General features: G+C 37.0%; 1 protein-coding gene across 2 annotated transcripts in view; it reads right to left on the bottom strand.

Annotated features, from left to right (window-relative positions):
* The window catches only part of PDE1A (phosphodiesterase 1A, calmodulin-dependent), a 386,517-nt gene extending 366,590 nt beyond the window's left edge, over window positions 1–19,927 (bottom strand). Inside the window, exons 1-2 of one of the 2 annotated variants that reach the window (XM_011956691.1) lie at window positions 19,747–19,927; window positions 19,358–19,468 (exon numbers count right to left, since the gene is read on the bottom strand). In XM_011956691.1, the coding sequence (XP_011812081.1) occupies window positions 19,358–19,458 (101 nt within the window). In that variant the 5' untranslated portion in view covers window positions 19,459–19,468; window positions 19,747–19,927. Of the gene's footprint in view, window positions 1–19,357; window positions 19,469–19,719 lie in introns of both variants that reach the window. The other variant, XM_011956690.1, reaches the window with a different exon arrangement.
* Between the last annotated feature and the right edge of the window lie 885 nt (window positions 19,928–20,812).

Below are 20,812 nucleotides of genomic sequence, written 5' to 3'. Positions count from 1 at the left end.
CACTGCCCCCACCCAACCCCACTCTTTTTTACACATACACACACACACACACACACACACACAGCATTGTGCCTCATTCTTTTCCGTCCTTTAACGCCACATCCATTTCATCAGTGCATTCTGTCAGCTCTAATCTCAAATATGTCCCAAATCTTCATACTTCTTACCACTTCCAAAGGCACCAATGTCACCAAAGCTACAGAACCTTCACCTGGACAGAGGCCAGAGCCTTGCGACACATCCTCCTATTTTTAATTTTGTCCTTCCTTGCCTCTCCACTTCTTCACTTTATTTTCCACAAGATGGTCAGAGAAGTCTTCTTAAAACATAAATCAGATCTGCCAGCCACCCTGCTGCTCCTAAGCTGAAAGGGCTTCCCACCACTCAGAAAATAAAATCTTGACTTCTTATCAAGGCTTGCTGGGTCTTGGGTCATCTGACTTCTGCCCATCTCTCCACATTGAGTTCTTCCACTCTTTCTCCAACTTGTGCTCCAGCCCTTCTGCTCTTACCGGTTTTCCTCAAACAGGCCAAGCGCACCCTGCTTGGGGTGTGTGCCCTTGCTTCCCTCTGCATACCAAGGCCAATGCTTCAGGCCTTGGTGTCACTCACTATTCACTTCATTAAGGTCTCTCTTCACAAGTCACCATCACGAGAAGCTCTTTCCTGATCACTCTGGTCTAAAATACAGACTTTTGAAACTCCCAGGAGTTTGTTGCTGTACCCTGTTTTATTAAAATTACATTATATTCTTTTGCCTGTTTATTATACAACCCCACCATCAAAATATACACTTCAGGAAGGTAGGGATTGTATCTGGACTGTTTATTGTTATGTTCCTGGTTCCTAGAGTAATGCTGGAACTCTCCATGTGCAAATGAATGAATATTTGTAGAATGAAAAAATAATTAAGTTGTATTAATAAGTCAAAAGAGTTGAGTTGATAAAAGAATATTAGCCCTACCTTCCAAAGTATCTCAGTGTTTTTAAAAGTATCAGTATAGTCTGATGGATTTGGCTATAGCTTTCTTTTTTTTCTGAATGACTCTCATTCTTAAGCTAGTTCTAATCAGTGGCTAAGATTACCATAGTGTGACTCACACTGTATACATTAGTGTTTACTGCTATACCCACAAGACATACACTTAACAAAGCAATCTGAATTCATCAAGGGCAGCCTTTTCTTTTAATTCTTTGCTTTTATTGTGAGCTTAATTTCTCTTTCTAAGGAATTTGAGATTACTTAGCAATATGTTTCTAATTCCAAGGTGCTCTAAAGTGATTCCATGTGATTTCTTGTTTCCCAGGTAATATTGGTAGATACAACCAAATTATCTAATTACAGAAAGTGTATATTATGCAAATTTAGCATAGAATTAGGAATTTTAAGAACATAAGAATGGAGATAAACGAGAAATCATTTTTAGTATTTTATCATTTTTTATTTAGTAAAGATACAATTTGCAGTAAGGAGTTTTAAAAATTATTGCCTCATGTAAAATAATTGGAAAGTATGTATAATAAAGTCATTTAGGGACTAATGCTGGGAATATTTTAATCTCTTAAACTGGGTATTATTATTTTGGCTGTGAATTTCATTTTGGAACACTCTCAGTTATTAAGCACATATGATTAAGCATATATGATCTCCTTTTGGATAGATGAGTTAACTTTTAGAGAGAGGCATCTTCTCATAAACATTTTACGAGTATTTATCCCTAACTGAAATTTGGTTCACATAATAGGATAAAGTCTGAGAACAAAAATTAAGCGACAGTTTCAAAATAGTGACTATTGTCCAAGCTTCATCACACACCTTGGACTTGAATGTCTGGTAAAAATGAAACTTGAGAAATGCTAAAATTGTCCAATTACATTGAAAAATTTCAAGATTATCTTGCTTTATAAGTTTCTTTTTAAGGACCCATGTGAAGAGAAGATTATTTAGTCTTCAACTCAGTAGCGAACAACACGTTGTAGCCTGGAAGCCAATTCTAAAGTATTTAGCCTGATTGCCTCCAAATTCAGTCAGCTTATCTCCCCCTGTCTGAGTCACTACAACTGGGAAACTTTAGCAGGCAATTTTCTCTCACAGGACACACAGCCGTCTCCACTCACCAAGAATTTTCCAGACTACAAGGCCACATGAGGCCAGAACATTCGTTAATCACTGAAAGATACTGTCAACATAATCCTAATTATTCAGCTACATCCTGAAACAGAAATTTCAGTTTTCCTGGTATATGCATGGTGGAGAACTTAGAAAATTAGAGCCTTGGAGTATAAGAAATTCATTAATTCAGTCAGTGTTTAAATCTCTTCTGCCTCCTACCCACTATATAGTTACCTAGAGTCAAATTTTACCTCAATCTTACACTTGGCAGAGGAATGGGCAAAAACAAACACATTGTTTCCCACATAAATATGCCAAATAAGTAATTTACAGTAAGAGCTTTCATTTGTAGATGCTTATTCTGAGCCAGACACAGGACCTGGGCACTTTGATTGTATTACTTTATCCCTCACAACAATCCTCCGAAGACTCTTAAGTTCCATTACACAATGTTTGGTTTTCATTTTTGTTGTGTTTTGTTTGTTTTTGTCTGTGATATAATAACATCCCCAATAATTTCTACCGGTAAGGTTTTTCTGGTAATTCTTTTCTGTCTTCCTTTTTACAAAAGTGCTCAAAAATCCTCCATAAAACCTTCACGACCTTCCAGCCTGAACTAACACTGATGTTGAACAACTATGGCTTTTACTGGCTGTATTATTCCATTGTAATGTTGTGACACACTGCCTGATTACCATTCTTTGTTATATTACACCATTTTGAAGTTCGTACTTTATACCATGTGCTATGCTAAGCACTGAGGGAGGATACATTAATGAGCAGAAGGATTCTACTTCTTCCCTCTTGTTACCTCAAAGGGATGATAAAGGGTTACCTAGAAGGCAACAATTAAATGAACAATAACAGTGAAACATGAAGTGCACTTAGAGTACTTAGAAGGGTTGCCTAATGTAGTCTCAGATAATCATGAGTATTTCTCTGACATTAATGGCCCTCATAATATTCTGGGTTCTTTGTTGCTGTTTTGTTGTTATTGCTATTGTTTTGAGACATGGTCTCACTCTGTCACTCAGGCTGGAGGGCAGTCTCTCCATTATGACTCACTGAAGCCCCAACCTCCCAGGTTTGAGCTATCCTCCCACCTGAGCCTCCTAAGTAGCTGGGACTAGAGGCACGTGCCAGCACGCCCAGCTAATATTTACTATTTTTGTAGAGACAGGGTTCTGCCAAATTGCCCAAGCTGGTCTCAAACTTCTGGGCTCAAGCAATCCATCCACCTCAGCTTCCCAGAGTGCTGGGATTACATGCGTGAGGCACTGCACCCAGCCTCCTAATGATATTTGGATTAGGGCTCAACTTTTCCACTTGATGTTTCAGAAATTCAACTTTCACATGATTACATTCTCCCAAAGATACTTTCTCTTCACTCATCTATACTTCTTTCATATCCAATTTAAATTTAAAATATTTTCTTCACAAATCCCTTTCCCTGTTTTCTAAAAGAAGACTTTGCCAACATTTCCATTTTCATTAAGTAAGACTTCTAGTTTAGTGCAGAACTTACAGTTGTTACTCTACCTTTTAAACCAGAGAAGTCAACTAAAATATTATCTTAATTCACAGAACAATTAATGAAGTTTAGAAGGAGAAGAATTAATGGTATTTGTCAGTTTTGAACTTACTACTATTTTATTTATTTATTTAATTTTTAGTCAGGGTCTGGATCTGTCACCCAGGCTGGAGTGCAGTGGCTCAATCTTGGCTCAATGCAACCTCCACCTCCTGGGCTCAAGCCATCCTCCCACCTCGGTCTCCTGATTAGCTGGGACTACAGGCCTGCGCCACCATATGCAGCTGATTTTTGTACTTTCGGCATGTTCCCCAGGCTGGCCTCGAACTCCCGAGCTCAAACAATCTGCCCACCTTAATCTCCCAATGTGCTAGGATTACAGGCATGAGTCACTGCGCCCAGCCAAGTCAACTATTTTAAAATAAGATATAAGTAATAAAGACAAAATGGTATTTCTTCCTTATAATCAAACCTATTGCCTAGGGAACAAAGAGAAAGAGAGGAGAAAAAAAGAATTTGACCAAATTGCTTTCTTACGAACTCTACGTGGAAAGAAAAGGTTAATGACGAAAGAAAAGGTTGAATAAGAATGAAAAAGGAAAAATTTTGTATAGAATTGGGGATTCAGTTAATGAAAACTTGTATAGCATAACACCATTTTCTAATGTTTAGTTATACATTGTCTGCTTGCAAAACATAGGCAACCAAATAAACAGCCATTTTATAGATGTGACTCCTTGTGATGACTCCCTAAAAATTTTAAAGGCTAACCAGTGTGGCTAATGGACACATACCCCAAATCAGCTCTCAGTTGCTAAACTGTTCTTATAATATTAATGCTTCTCTGGTTTCCACAATTTATTCTCATTACTACTTTGATTCTCAATCTCTCTCTCTCTCTCTCTTTCTCTCTCTCTCTCTCCTTATCATTTACTCCTTTGAACTAATAAAAAATTAGCATATGTTTCAGAACTTACTAATGTAAAAACTGAAGTCATTATTTCCTGCTCTCCTCTTACATCTGGAAAGATAATATTATACTGGAATGGTTTAGATAACAGACAAAATATGCAGGTGGGGAGGAACAAGATGCAACACCACTTTCTTCTTTGTCTTTGTGGTTGCAAAGAAGGGGCCTAGAAGACTGGGAACTGGGCCTTCCCATGCCCTGTATGACCTGTTGTCAGGGCAACAGGATGTGTGGGGAGCCCTGGCCTTTCCAGTGCTGTTGCCAGGGTAACAGGATATGAACCATCTTCTTTTATGCAACTATGCAGTTTCCCGGCTTTAATCTATGTTTCTCTTCTATTTGGTGGGAAATTACATTTGTTCACAGAAATCGAAGAGCCATACGAGTTCAGTACACAGCTGCTGAAGGAGCATGTTCTGGAAGAAATATTGTATATGGACACATGTCATTGATAGCTTTGCTGGTGAAAATAATATGTAGATGAATTTTATTGGACTGTCTTTCTAAAAAGAGAGACCTCAATGTTTATTTTTGTAAACTCTAAAATATTTACTAATTGGTGATTAGTTCAAAGAAATAAACGATAGCAGATGATGAGAAAGTAGTAAGCAGAGTGATAGGCAGAAAAAAAAAAAACCAAAAAGAAAAAAAAAACCTTTAGAAACCAGAGAGAATGATGTGAAAAATTCAGCGGCTAAGAGATGATTGTGGGTGCCTATCAACTAGCTTTTGTTGTGCAACAAAACACCAACAACTTAGTGGCCAACAACAACAAACATGTATTGTTTTCTAACAATTTTGAGAAAGTTGGGTAGTCCTCACTCACATGTCTGGTGTTTAACTGTTTGGTTTAGAGGGGCCTCAGCTGGAGTGGTTTATATCTGCCCCACATGCCCATCCTCCAATAGGTCTCACCAGGCTTCTCCACATGCCAGTTTGAGGGTTCCAGAGAGCATAAACTCCAGTGCATAAGCCCTTTCTAAGCCTTTGATTGTGTCACATTTGGTAAGGCCCCACTGGCTAAAACAAGGTGTATGGCCAAGAGTAAGTATGAGAGAGAATGGATGCAGGAAGTCATGAATAAATTGGGCCATTACTGCAACAGTAAACAACAACATGACAGAATTTCCAGAAAATAAGTAAATAATATCTTGGGAAAACTCAAGATATTGAAGCAGAGATTTGCTAAGAAATGAAGTATCAAACGGCCACACATAAAGATGCTTGTTCATACTGCAACCAGTGGGAAGTATTGGAAATTTTTCAAGTTCTAAAAGTTAGAAAGGAACCCCTTAACCCACATACTAGCCATCTCTAAGTGCAATCTAAGAATGCTTGAGAAAAATACTGTGTAGTTTAAGTTCTGTTTGGGAAGTAAGGCAGAATAAAGTATATTAAGATGATTTTTCGGAAATAAACATAAGAAAGACTACTCATTTTACTTCAGGGAAGAGCACTCTTATGTGCTTAAGTTTTGTTAGAACAAGAATAGAGTAGTAGCTCAAGCAAAAATGAAATACCTAGTTTTGATGGTTAGAATTATTGAATTTATTTTCATTGGTTAAAAAAAAATCTTCTGAAATGGGCACCCAGACATTATTGTGCAGGGTTTTCTTGGTTGGTTGGGGGTACCAAAGGCCAAACAAGTTACAGTAATTTTGCAAAAGTCCAAGCTCTAAGGAGGTAAAAGAGTTTAGAAGACATCAAATTCTCTTATAGATATTAGCTAGAATCATCGTTTAAATAAATTAATTTAAAAGGTAATGGTAGCACATGTCCTACAGCAGAGAAACAAAATTGGGGAGTTTCTGACATCTAAACCATATGCCACAGGATAACTCCCTTTGGTATTCAGCTTTGAGTACGCAAAACTAGACAAACAGATGGCAGGACTGTGGAAAAAATCAAAACAAGAGAACAGCTTTTAATTCCTGAAATGTCAGGTTTTATACAGAGCCTTGAGTATTAAGTAGAATTATCTAAGTCAGTGTTCAATGGAATAAGTATGGGCCTCAGAATCTGGCCCTCCCCTTACTAACTGTGAAATAGTGGCCAAGTGGCTTAATATCTTGGAGGCTCAATTTTCTCATCAGAAAGACTGGAGATAATTGTGCTGATCCATACAGATAAAAGTAAAATCTTTCAGAAAGTATCAGGCAGAAAACAATTATAAAGTATGATTACTACTATGATTCAATTTTGAGGTGATTTTTAAATAATTTAAGGTAACCAGAAATGTGGTTGATACCAAAGTTGTTCAGCTTTTTCTTATCTTGGTCCAAATACAGTTTATTTTGAACCAACCCTTAGAAAGTCCAGTTTTAAATGGACCAGAATTAGTATATTATTGTTTTTCTAATAAGTTCATTTTTATTTTCTTTTAAATTATCTACAACTTGTTTTACAAGAATCCCTTGAACATCCATACTTATGCAGAGTTTAGTTAATGTTGACCTCAGGTTTCTTCTCCTGGAGACTCTGATGCCTAGAGATTTTACTATTTTTTTTCCATGACTCATTATAAACTTATTTGAATAACTATAAATTTCAAAAATTTGCCTACAAAAAATTATCTGCATGACTGAGCTTTTTCTGGGCCTATTTAGTACAAGTCCATGCTTTTAAATATTTTATAATAAATAAAATAAAATTTGATCTTTTTAAAAGGCTTCAAGAAAGTGTAGCTGAAAGGAGAAACCAAAAGAGTCATAATGTTTCACATATACGCCTCTAATGAGCTTTTATCATTGTTATGCCTTCCTTAACTATAGTCATTCATGCCTAAAACTTGCTCAGACTGGATATGTGGAGTAGTATGATTCTCATGAGCCTTTAACGCTATCATCTGTTTAATAATGTTAATTAAGAGTTTCTTTCATATCCAAAAGGCCTATAGCATAGTCCTTTGCCAGATGATAATCAAACTTGCTCACATATTACATTTGACTAGCTAATTAAAATATGTTAAATGACAAAATCTGGTAATGTAATGGAAATACAGCATTTTCTAAAATGAATCAGCGAGGGGATGGACATGGGACATGACAGCAATTACCGAGAAGTCAAGTCTGTTGTGAACCAGGCCCAGGTTGTAATAAGAAAAGGCCTAAAGAATAATTTTCAAGCCAGAGTGACTCAGGAAAATAAGTCTAGCCCTGAGATATACATGATTATAGAGACCTAAAATCCACCATAAGGCTACCTCAAGATGTTGACTTAAAGATGCCATCAAGACAATTCTTCTATCAGTGAAACTCTCAAAGCCCACTTCTTCTCAGCTCTCTCTCCTTATATACCCTAGCTCCTGCTCCAAGGAAACACAAATCCTTATGTATAGTGATTCTGGTGAAGAGAAACATGGGGAATGAGAATACTTCCATTGAGCTAAGAGAAAGTCTTCTTTCTGCATCTTGACAACCCTACTCTGTGCATTGATTCTGATAAGAAAAGTACATGAAAAATTATAGAATTCTGTTTCTGCATTTAATATTAGCAATAATAATGATTAATAAAAGCTAGGATTTCTTGAATTCTGGACACTTTTCTAAATAATTTATGTGTTAATTTAATTAATTCTCTCAACACCTATGAGATAGGTAATGATATTATTTCCATTTACAGATAAGAAAATCGAGGAATTGAAAAATCAATCAAGGGGGAAAGAGCCAAGATGGTCAACTAGATGTAGCCAGGAAAACCTTCTCTCACCAAGAGACCAACCCATCAAAATGACAAGCACACTCCAAGCAGATCTTCAGAAGGGCATTGAGAGTAGACAGAGGAAACAGACCCTGAGCTGAAGAGAAAGGAGGCTGCAAATGCTGCATGGGATTGCCAAGCACCAGGGCTCATTCCTGGCCCAGCGCAGCTCCTGGGGACAGGGTGAGTAAAATAGGGGGTAGAGTGACCCACTCTCACCACAGACCCCCAGAATCCTAGCTGCAGGAGACCCCTTGACACATACTGACTTTTGAGCTGGCAGGGAGAGCTTCTTGGAGAGTTGGTAGGGGTGGGACTTAAGCCTGCACAGAGCTCAGAGGGTTCAGTGTGGGAACAGCTACAGTGGAGTAAAGCCAGGGATGCCCATCTCCCAAGGCTTGCCATGCTCTGCTAGCAGGCTCTGGCTTGTGTTGACTCAAATCTAGACAGAACGTGGCTATTCTCCCCATGAGACAGAGCCAATCTGATCCGGGAGCCCCCCTGTTTGCCAGCCTCTCCCCAGAGTCCCTGCCTGGACACACCCATTTGCAGTGCAACCACAGATACTGAACTGGGGTGCTTCTCAGTGGCCACTACCACAGTTCCTTCACCAGCAGACTCTGTCTGACCATCATAGAGCTTCTGTAGATGGGCTCCTACCAGTACACACCTACCTGCAGCTTCCCCTACCACCTTGCCAACACATGTGCACAAATGTGTCCTGCAGCTGCCAAAATATACATGCGTGGACCTCACTGCCCCCCCACCACCAGTGCACAGGCAGATCCCACCACTGCTGCTGCCATCCCATTGTCACTGGTGAATGTGCACACAGAACCCACTACCTCACTACTACCCTACCACCACTATTGCACATGTGCACATGCAAACCCCACTGCTACAACCTCAATAAAATGCTTTTTCCAGCACCTTTCTCCCTATCAAAGTGTTGTTGCCAGTGAACTGGGAACACCTCAGCCCCTCCAGTGTAGCAGGTGCTTAACGTCAACAGGCCATAAAACAAAGTCATGGGCCTGGTCTCAGGCCCCAGTGTTAGAGCATGCAGCCCAGGTGTGCTGAGCTGAGACTTGGCCCCCTGAAATAATCCAAAAACAAAGCCAGTCAACTCAACCCAACTTATACCACAGTCAAACCCTCAAGTGCATAAAAGAATATAAAAGCAAAAAGCCCCATCCAAAGGACTGCAACTTCAAAGATTAAAGGAACAACAGTCTACACAGATAAGAAAAAAGCAATGCAAGAACTCTGGAAACTCACAAATCTAGTGTCTTTTGCCTCCAAATTACCATAACAACTACCCAGAAATGGTTGAAATGACACACACAGAGTTCAGAATCTGGATAGCATGGAAAATTATTGAGATTCAAGAGGAACTTGAAACACAATTCAAGGAATCTAAGAAATCTATTAAAATGATTCAAGAACTGAGAGACAAAATAGCCATTTTAAGAAAGAGCCAAACTGTTCTGATAGAGCTGAAAAACTCACTACACGAGTATAATAATATGATCACAAATATTAATAACTGAATAGACCAGGCTGAGGAAAGAATCTCACAGCTCAAAGTCTGATTCCTTGAATCAACTCAGTGAAACTAAAATAATGAAAAAACAATTTTAAAATGAACAAAATCTCTGAGAAATATGAGATTATTTAGAAACCAAACCCATAACTCAATGGCATCCCTGAAAGAGAGGAAGAGAGAGCAAGCAACTTGGAAAACATATTTGAGAATATTGCTCACAAAATTTTTCCCAACCTCACTAGAGAGGTTGACAATCAAATTCAGGAAATCAGAAAACCCTGTGAGATACTATACGAGATGACCATCCCTAAGACACATAGTCATCAGATTCTCAAAGATCAATGTGAAAGAAAAAATATTAAAGGCAGCTAGAGAGCAGGGCAGGCTGCCTACAAAAAGAACTCCTTTAGGCTTATCGCAAACTTTTCAGCAAAAACCCTACAAGCCAGAAGAGATTGGGGGCCTATATTCAGCATCCTTACAGAAAAAAATTCCAACCAAGAATTTCATATCCAGCCAAACTAAGCTTCATAAAACAAGGAAAACTAAAATCCTTTTCAGACAAGCAAATGCTAAGAGAATTTGTTACCACCATACCTGCTTTACAAGAGGTCCTTAAGGGAGTGCTACACATAGAAACAAAAAACTGTTACCAGCCACCACAAAACCACACTTAAGTACATAGACCTTTGACACTATAAAGCATGTGCACAATCAAGTCTATGTAACAACCAGCTAACAATATGTCAGGATCAAATCTGCACATATCAATGTTAACCTTGGATGTACACAGGCTAAACACCTGACTTGAAAAGCACAAAGTGACAAGTTGGATAAAGAAGCAAGGCCCAACCCATATGCTGTCTTCAAGAGACTCATCTCACATGTGATGATAACCATAGGTTCAAAGTAAAGGGATGGAGTAAGATCTATCAAGCAAACAGAAAACAAAAAGAACAGAGATTGCTATTCCTAATTCAGACAACACAGAAATTAAGCCAACAATGATGAAAAAGGACGAAGAAGGGCATTGCATAATGATAAATGTTTTGATTCAACAAGAAGACTTAACTTTTCTAAATATGTGCACCCAACACTGGAGCATCCAGATTCATAAAACAAGTGCTTAGAGACCTACAAAAGATTTAGATAACCACACAATAATAGTGTAAGACTGCAGCACCCCACAGCATTTCTATACACCAGTAACATCCAAGCTGAGAGCCAAATCAGAGATGCAATCCCATTCACAATAGCCACAGAAAGAATAAAATACCTAGAAATACTACTAATCAGGGAAGTAAAAGATCTCTACAACAAGAATTACAAAACACTGCTTAAAGAAATCAGAGATGACACAAATAAATGGAAAAACATTCCATGCCCATGGGTAGGAAGAATCAACATTGTTAAAATGTCCATACTGCTGAAAGCAATTTACAGATTCAATGTTATTTCTATCAAACTACCAATGAAATTTTTCACATAATTGGAAAATACTAGTTTAAAATTTATATGGAATCAAAAAAGAGCATGAATAGTCAAAGCAATCCTAAGCGGGAAGAACAAAGCCAGAGGCAGCACACTACCCAGCTTCAAACTATGGTACAAACAGCATGGCACTGGTACAAAAACGGACACATGGACCCACGGAACAGAATAAAGAACCCCAAAATAAAGTTATAACCATCTGATCTCCAACAAAGTCAATGATAACAAACAATGAGGAAAGCACCCCCTATTCAATAAACGATGCTGAGATAACTGGCTAGTCATATGCAGAATATTTAAACTGGACCCCTTCTTTTCACCATATACAAAAATCAACTCGAGATGGATTAAAGAGTTAAATGTAAAGCCTAAACTATAAAATCCCTAGAAGAAAACCTAGAAAATACCACTCTGGAAATAGACCCTGCAAAGATTTCATGAGGAAGACTCCAAAAGCAATTGCAACAAAAACACTAATAGACAAGTGGAACCTAATTAAACTAAAGAGCTTCTGCACAGCAAAAGAGACTATCAACAGAATCAACAGAAAGTTTATTTTGTTCTATAGTTCTGTAGTTTTGAAGGTTAAGTTGGATTCAAAGGAATTCTGGTTTATTTAGCTGCACACCCAAACATGTTCTTCCATGCAAGTTTAATCTGCAATAAAGCTGATATTTTGATGTTCCTCTATGGGACTCCTAAACCTATCTCTCACTTAATTCTGAACTTGGGCAGGAATTAGGGGTATCATTCATTAGCAATTCCTCTCACCCGAGCATCTTATGAGGCAGATATCAGTTTTGTCCATGTCTCAGCTGAAAAATAACCTAAAAGAAGTCATCCCTGAATATCCAAAATACCTTCCCCAAATAATTTGATCACATCACCTGGTGCATTTTCTTCTGGTCACTTCTTACTCCATATTAACTTGCTTTTCATAATTCACTTTTTGTTGTTTGTCTCCTCTACAGGAACAAAAGCTTCTGTGTCTAACATTGTACCTGACACAGTATACAGTCAGAGTATATTTGTTGAATGAGTGAATGAATGATCAATTCAATTAATGGATTTTACAAATAAGAAAAGTGAAGTTTAGATAAATTAATAACTTTTCCATGGACACTTAGCTAAAAAGCAGTAGTATTGTTAGTATTAGAAAATATCTGATTAACTCTAGAGTTCAATTTCTAAGCCACCTAATCTGTAAGGTATTCCACCTTAATAATGTTAATTCTATTAACTATAACATAATGCTATGTAGGACTGACTATTAAGACTATGTCTGGCCGGGTGCAGTGGCTCAAGCCTGTAATCCCAGCACTTTGGGAGGCCGAGGTGGGCGGATCACGAGGTCAGGAGATCGAGACCATCCTGGCTAACACGGTGAAACCCCGTCTCTACTAAAAATACAAAAACTAGCCGGGCGAGGTGGCGGGCGCCTGTAGTCCCAGCTACTCGGGAGGCTGAGGCACGAGAATGGCCTAAACCCGGGAGGCGGAGCTTGCAGTGAGCTGAGATCCGGCCACTGCACTCCAGTCGGGGCGACAGAGCAAGACTCTGCCTCAAAAAAAAAAAAAAAAAGACTATGTCTACACATCAAAATGGGTTTTGATGAAGTAGTTTTCTTCAAAACAAATTATGATTATGATTAAAAGACAGATTTTTAAAAACTGATTTCCTGATTAATCCATCAAAACAGTCACATAATGAACAACGTACAGACTTATCAACAATTTCCAAGAAAGATTGCATTCTCTTTTGACATTTGAAACGAATCCAGTGAATACCCTCCATCTCAGAGTTTGGTGAGGAAACTGGTAAGTCAGGGTTAGATGGAGGTACAGTGAGTTGTTTAAAGGCTAAGAATAAAGAGTATCTGAATCCAATGTACCATAGAGTAAGGCAGGGCTTCACCACTAGGGATCGTGTGTGTGTGTGTGTGTGTGTGTGTGTGTGTGTTGGGAGGGGCTAGGAATGGTCATGTTGATGTGTTCTTCTGGTATAGAAAGCATGTATTAGATTTTTATTGCTACTGTAACAAATTTACCACAAACTCAGTGGCTTGAAATAAATGAATTATTTTTAGTTCTGTAGCTCAGAAATCTGGTGCAAATTTCACTGAGTTCTAGTATCAGCAGGACTGCATTCTTTACAGAAGCTCTAGGTAGAATCTGTTTTATCATTTTTTCAGGTTTCTAGAGGTTGTCCTTGGCTCATAGCCCACTTCCACCATCTTCAATAGTAGCACAGATGAGTTAAGTCCTTGTCACTCAGTCCTGCCTTTCTCTTCCACTTTTCAAGCCCTTGTGATTGGTCAGGCATGGGAGGCTGAGGTCAGCGGATCACTTGAGCCCAGGCATTCAAGACCAGCCTGGGAAACATTGCAAAAACCCATCTCTACTAGAAGTATAAAAAATTAGCCAGGTGTGGTGGCACATGCCTGTAGTTCTTGCTACCTGGGAGGCTGAAGTGGGAGGATCATCTGAGCCTGGGAGGTCAAGGCTGCAGTGAGTGGAGATCACTCCACTGCACCAGAGTGAGATCCTGTCTGAAAAAGAAAGACGGAAGGAAGGAAGGAAGGAAGGAAATGAATCTTTGTGATTACATTAGGCTCACCTGGATAATCCAGGCTACTATCCCTATTTTAAAGTCAGATGATTAGCAATTTTAACTCCATCTGCTCCTTTAATTCTCCTTTTCAAATAAAGTAACATATCCTTTGGTTCAGGGGATTAGGACATGGACATTTCTGGAGGGTGATAAGTCTGCCTACCCCAAGCCTGGGAATTCAATTTTAAGGAGCACCATTGTAGAGCCTTTTCTGGTGTCTTTTGGGTAAGCATTCTGAGACTGTCATCTTTTTTTGTCATCTTTTTTGGGTAAGCATTCTGAGACTGTCATCTTTTTTTTTTTAAATACAATGTCAGAGCTAGGTAGATCTATGTTTAAACCCATGTTCTATCAGATACTAGCTGCGTAACTACTTAAGATACTTATGTTTTTAAGAACACTGGTGGGGAGTAAGAATACAAACATGTTATATCTGCACAATTCTAACAATATGATGATAAAGATGATAAAGCAAACATCCTTCCATCTTCTCCATCTTTATTCCAGCAGTGAATCTATCTCCAATCCTCCCACCTGGTTTTAGTCCCTATTTTGGCAGCCTGGCTGATCTAATTTTCTAGTTAAAGCCAATATAAGATTCAGAATTTTATTCATTCATTGATTTAAAATATTATTTGCACTGTCTTCTATGTGCTAAGTACTGTGCCATGTGCTGGAATCCAAGAGCAAATCCAATGAAGTAAGCATAGCTCTTGCACTCAAAAGCTGTGGCTGAGTATGAAAGGTGGATTTTGTTATGAGAAGAGAAATTCAGGTTATTTATGAGCTGAAAATAAAAAGCTAATCTAGTCTGGAAGGTCAGGAAGAATTTCCTTTGCAAGTGAAATTTAAGCAGCAATCTTTGTGCATTTTTTAATAGGATATGAACCAGAATTTTGAGTGGGATAACTCCTCCTGATAAGGAAATGCCCTGAGGTCTGTAGGGTATTTAGCCTTACCAGGACCCTGCTGCCCACTAAATACAGAAACACCTTGCCATCACTGCAACCACCAGAAACTTCCCCACACAACTCCAAAAGCTTCATATAGAACAAGAGCAACTCTGGCTGAAAGACGAAAATGAAGGAATAATTGTCTCCAGAAGATAGAACAAAATGAGCAAAGGCAGAGGAGTGGTAAGCAGTATTTCTTTTGGGTGACCCTGGGTCTGAATAGGAGGCGTGTCACAGAAGGACAGGCATCAGAGGAGAATCCAAAGATCAAGTTGGTAGGCAGTGTGACCCTGTGAAGGATGCAAAGATTTAAAGGTGTTTAAGCAGAAGAGTAAAAGGATAAAATTTGTGTCTTATCTATAATACTTCATCCTCAAGTATGGTTCCAATTTGAGAATATGATGCTATTAGCTCCTGTCACTTCCTTTTTTTACGCTAATTTTTATTCTAAATGTATATTTCTGCTACATCCTCTTAGTGATAAGGGTCTGGACAACTCCATCTGAGAACTACACAACATACTGCCCTCTTCAACAATAACAGTTGCTTAGAATTAAAGGATTACCATCTAATTCTTCTTCTCTCCTTCACTTTTTGTTTCCAAACATTTTGTACTTCACTATTGATAGTCATATTCACTACCCTACCAATCACAGAGAAAAACTTAACTTAATGTCTTTCAAGCATTGCATTCACAATTCCAAGTCTTAAAATTAATATCTGGACATTTGTAACATGGGGGAGATAAGGAGGTATGTGTCCAGACATGTAAAATTAGTGATCAGCTATAAAGTTAGCTTCTAACTGAAATTGTGATAGGTTCTAGTACTATGTTTACAAAAACTGAAGGAACTGGGGCAATAAGTACTACGAAGTGGTGAGTATCACATTTTTGTCTGTAGTTTATGGTTTCTGGCACTTCATACTTTCTTCTCTTCTGTCAAATGCCTGAGTAAGATAATACTTTGTTTTAGATTTTTCCCTATAGCTTTATATCATTTTCACTGAATGTTATACCTGAAAAATGCTAATTTTCAGTTTTCTGAAAATGCTGTCACCTCTTAGACTGAATTCTTATAGCGATGTCACTAACTGGAAAGAGCAACACCAGTGTTTTTTAAATATGTTTACTTTTTAAATAAAATCCACAGTTGTGGAACTCTGTATGTTTAGAGAAAAAAAGCAACAGTACATGACACAAAAAGGCATTTATCTTTTAAATGGAAAAGAAACACAATGCATAGGTGAAATACTGTAAAATCTTCAAACCAACTTTCCACATGGGAATCAATGAAATTAACAATATTTGAAAGACTATCGATAGCTATGTTTTCTTAGTATGTAGGAAGAAGTCTAGGTCCCAAATTCATAAGAAACTTCTGAATCAGAAATTTCATTTGGTGTTGAGATGGCATAAGAAATAGGAAGTGTTTTCCAGCCCTAAACAATTGATAAGTTATGGCCAAGTATATAATTCTTTTTAAATCTAATTTATGAAAGACCTAATGCCATAGTTATTTGCTTATATTTCCACCATCATAGATGATGACTTATTGTGTAGAATTAAATTATTGTACTGAGTAACAAATTAGTGCTTGAATATGGAAAAAGCTAAATAAAAAGATTGTAAATATAAGAAGAAAATTAATAGACCAATGCAGAGAAGTCTGCATCAGAATGGGAGTAAGAAACTGTTTCACCTTTCTTGTCACAAAAGAAAAAGAGATTTCTTGGCATATAACTTTATATGGTGTGTCAAATATTATATGAAGATAATTTAGAAGAAGCTCAATAAAAGAAAACAAAAATGGTAGACAAGCATTAATATTTTAATTTAGTTACCAAAGTTTTCCATATGTGTTCCAAAATTTAAAAATTATTTCCATGGACTCAAAAGACTCTCTAAAATGTTATGTTATATAACAATCCCTATAAGATATTTTCTCTAAATGTCTACCTGTAATGGTTCCTGATTTCTATATTTAAGGTGTAATTGAATAAACATTATTTTACTTTCACCTTTGTCTCTATTTTTATTTAACCTTAAAATTTACATACTGGAAGCTCGATTAAAAACAGTATATTATGCCAAAATAAGTCAATGTATTTGTAAAGTAAAAGATTTTAAAAATCACTTTCTAAACAAATACCTAAAGGTCTTGAGTCTATTTTAGCAAAAATAAGAAAACTGGTACACAACTGTTTGATAGGTTTAATGAGCAGCATGATTTTAATTGCCAAAACTTAAGTGTAGAATTCTAGGACTAGCAATTTTGATAAGCCAAAATTCTGTTTGAATCAATATTTCATTTTAAATAGACAAGACAATTTCAGCAATGGAATAGGGAGTCCCTCACATCACTCCTCTGAATGCAAACTGTACAAAATACCATAATTAAACAATTTGGTTGTCATTAGTCATGCAGATTTTAGATTTAGAGTTTCTCGCTTTGACAATTCTAAGCATTGAACACTACAAGTTGAAGTGATAGTACAAAATGCAATTTCTTCTTTATTCAATGAAAAAGCATTCGTTTTAGTCACTTAGATAATGATTTTCAAAAGAAAGAAAGAAACTTGGTTAATGATTATTTAGTGGCTCTATGTAAACACAACTCAAAATTAATTTTGCATGTACATATTTTAATATATCCTTCTATCAATCCATGAAGATCTACCGTTGAATGACTCTATCACCCTTTTCTGAAATAAAATGACAGATTGATCTTTGAGATCAACTGATACAGTGAGTCAATAAATTTGCCCTAAAGTATTAAATAAACACAACATCATTTTTCACATTTCTTAAAGACATATGCATAAATCCACCAGCATACATCTTTATACATTCAAGTAACTACAGGAAACTAGAAAAATGCAAACAAAACAAAAGTAAAACATCCTTCTAAGGAGAAGAAAATCTAAAATAGGTTGTAATGAGAGACATAATTTTCCCGGTACTGATGTTCATCCACTCATTGGGTTAAAACACAAATCATCTGATGACTGCTAATGTTTAATTTGCATCTATGCTAATTAATTTTGAGAGCTGTTATTTGCTTTGATAGGATTACTTGTTCCCCTAGAGAACAACCTCACCAAAAAGCTGTAATTTCTAAATCTTCAATGGATCTTGGAAACAGATTTCTAGTTCATCCAAATAATGTAAAGATGGCTTCCTTTCCAAAAGTTATTCTCTGCTATATGTTTTTTGCATTATTGTGCTCTTATACTAGTGCACTGTAAAGCCATGTATTACTTCAAGAAGTAAGAAAATATACAAAGAACAATATTTAAATACATAAACATCATTAAATACATTCAAATGGAGGAAACTAGAAGGAATTTTTACCTCTAAACAAAGTTTGATGTAATTTTCTTTAAAAAAAAGTCAAACAGGGACATCAAATTTACTCAGGTACTGAATTTTTAAAAATAGTGTGAAGACACAGCATTAGAGATATAAATCATAGAAAATCTCTATTTTGCATAGTGTAGTATTCTTTCAGCTGTTATTATAGAAAAGCAAATATATTAATATTTTCATTTGAGATCTGCAAATATACTAAGCAATACAATAGTCTGTAAAATTCATATTCTAATTTCTCATTTTTAGTCAAATGTTAAATCTGATTTTTAAATTATGACAATTAAGATAAAGCATATAAACAGTGTGGTGCTGAAACACTAAACAGGAACTAGTAGCATACACAGCTAAAAAAAAATGTAAGGGTGTAAATATCAAGGTGAATAGCATTGCAATTAATGTTTGACTTAGGTAATTACATCCCATGTTTGACATAAATGCATAATTCTTGACCCATTTTACTAAGGGCTATTATGTACTATGGAACTATTCTGTACTCTCAGGAGAAGTGAACCATGAACCGGTTAATGTAAAGCCAAAACTCTCCAATAAGTTTGATATGCTGTTAATATTTTTACCATGTAAGCATTTTTTCTTATAGAAATATCATTTAAGCAAAAAGAATAAGCACAATAAAGTATAATTATTTATTTTCATATTAATCCTCTCATTGCTTTTCCAAATCTAATCACAGAGAAAGAAGTACCAGTCTTATTTCTCTCTCTGCTTACTTGAGGGAAATTTTATTTGAGTCAGTATCCTGGCAAATGGCTTTCTTAGTTACCTTTCTGCATATCTGAACCACATATCTAAACAGCACATGCAGAATGCATAAAAGAAACCATGTAGTATGACAGTAAAGTGACTTCCCCAGAAGTTACCTTACTTTAATAAAATGTGCAAGTACAAAACACTATTCGTCCTTCAACAAGTTGTTAGCTGAGATAGGCACATTTTATTTTTCAAGAGAAAATCTTTCTAAAGCAAACTAGTCCACAAAGGCGGATGGCACCAACAATTAGTCACGTTAATAGTCAAATCTTTCAGGGGGAAATAAAAAGCAAAGAGCATACTCACATTCCTTTCAGGCGCTGCCACATTTTTTCAGTCTGTTCTCCTGTAAGATACTTAAAAGTGGTGTTTTCCAATTCTTCAATTTCTGTGGCACTAGAGCCCATGATGATGCTCCTAAGACAATACAGTTACAGTCAGTTTCAGCAGCTAGAACAAGCATTCCTCAGTCCATTACAAATCTTACACACTTATACAGTAGCCTCTCTTATCTATTAAAACAGTGCTGATGTACAAAGCTGAGGGAAGACTCTGCCAGATTTGCTATTGACTTTGACAGGCATATATCCACTGCTCACCACCTCACCACCCCTCTAAGCAGACAGCAGTATAAACAGATGCTCTGACCTCACAAGAACAATCCGTACATGTGAGCCTGCTACTGTACTACTGACCGACTGAGTACTCAAGCTCTCCCCAAAAGCAGCTCATCTGTTACTGTTCTGTGCACTGAAGCACATCAGAATTCCTACAGTTTACGAGCTCTATTATGCACAAGAGAAACGTGAATGACTTTCGCGCTCCAGAAGAAGCTGAATTTCTCTCTACCAACAGAACGAGGGCAGGATGTAATAAGGAAACAGATGGTAGGAGCCAGTATCAGCAGCACCACCCTGAGAAAAAAAAGTGCCTGTTTAAATGCCAAGGTTTTTGTCTCTAAATTGATCTGAAACTAACACTTAAAAATGTATCATGATCTAACAATAACTGCAACAAATATTAATGATAACAAAGAGAAAAATAACATATAGAGCCATACAGAAGAACACAGCTCCACAGGTTGTTACTGCAAAAATATGTACATCAACTGATGCTGTAATCATGCTTATTCACCTTCTCCTAGCAACTCCACACAGTAGGTAACTGCCAATTTAACCAGTGGAAAGTACGGCAGCTGCACACAGCCTGCTCCATGAATCCTTTGGGAATTAAAAAATAAATAAAATGAAACTAGTGTAAATGCGTGCATGTGTGTGTGTGTGTGTGTGTGTGTGTGTGTTTTGAAGGAGAAGGGAATAGGTTTGTGTGTGTGTGTGTTTATGAGAGAGAGAGGGAGAGAGGGAAAAGAGAGAAATTGATGCTTTGCTGCTTCTGCATTTTAGAAGAAAAATGAGAGTGGACATAAAAGGAATCAGAACCAAGTCGTCTGCCAAGCTCCTAACACATGGCGAGCTTTCTTTGAAACAAGCACAGACCTTAAGTATGAGCACCATAACAGCTCTTGCTATCTGCAAGCTGCTATAGAAAATATACTTATAAGCAATATTTCTTCTTGTTTGTTTGAAAACCCAGATGTAGTTTTATTTCTCGTTGCAAGAAAACTTGCCTGTTACTATGAGTTTTAAGGTAGAGATATTCAAAGATAGGTAATAACCTCCAATATTTGTTGAATATTTCTGATGTTTCAGACAATGTTCTCAGTACCTATTACACATTACCTTTTTAAATTCTTACAAGAAG

This window comes from Colobus angolensis, unplaced genomic scaffold, assembly GCF_000951035.1.
Source record: "Colobus angolensis palliatus isolate OR3802 unplaced genomic scaffold, Cang.pa_1.0 Scaffold421, whole genome shotgun sequence".
In the NCBI taxonomy this organism is placed as follows: Eukaryota; Metazoa; Chordata; class Mammalia; order Primates; family Cercopithecidae; genus Colobus; species Colobus angolensis.
This window is presented reverse-complemented; position numbering and strand designations above follow the sequence as displayed.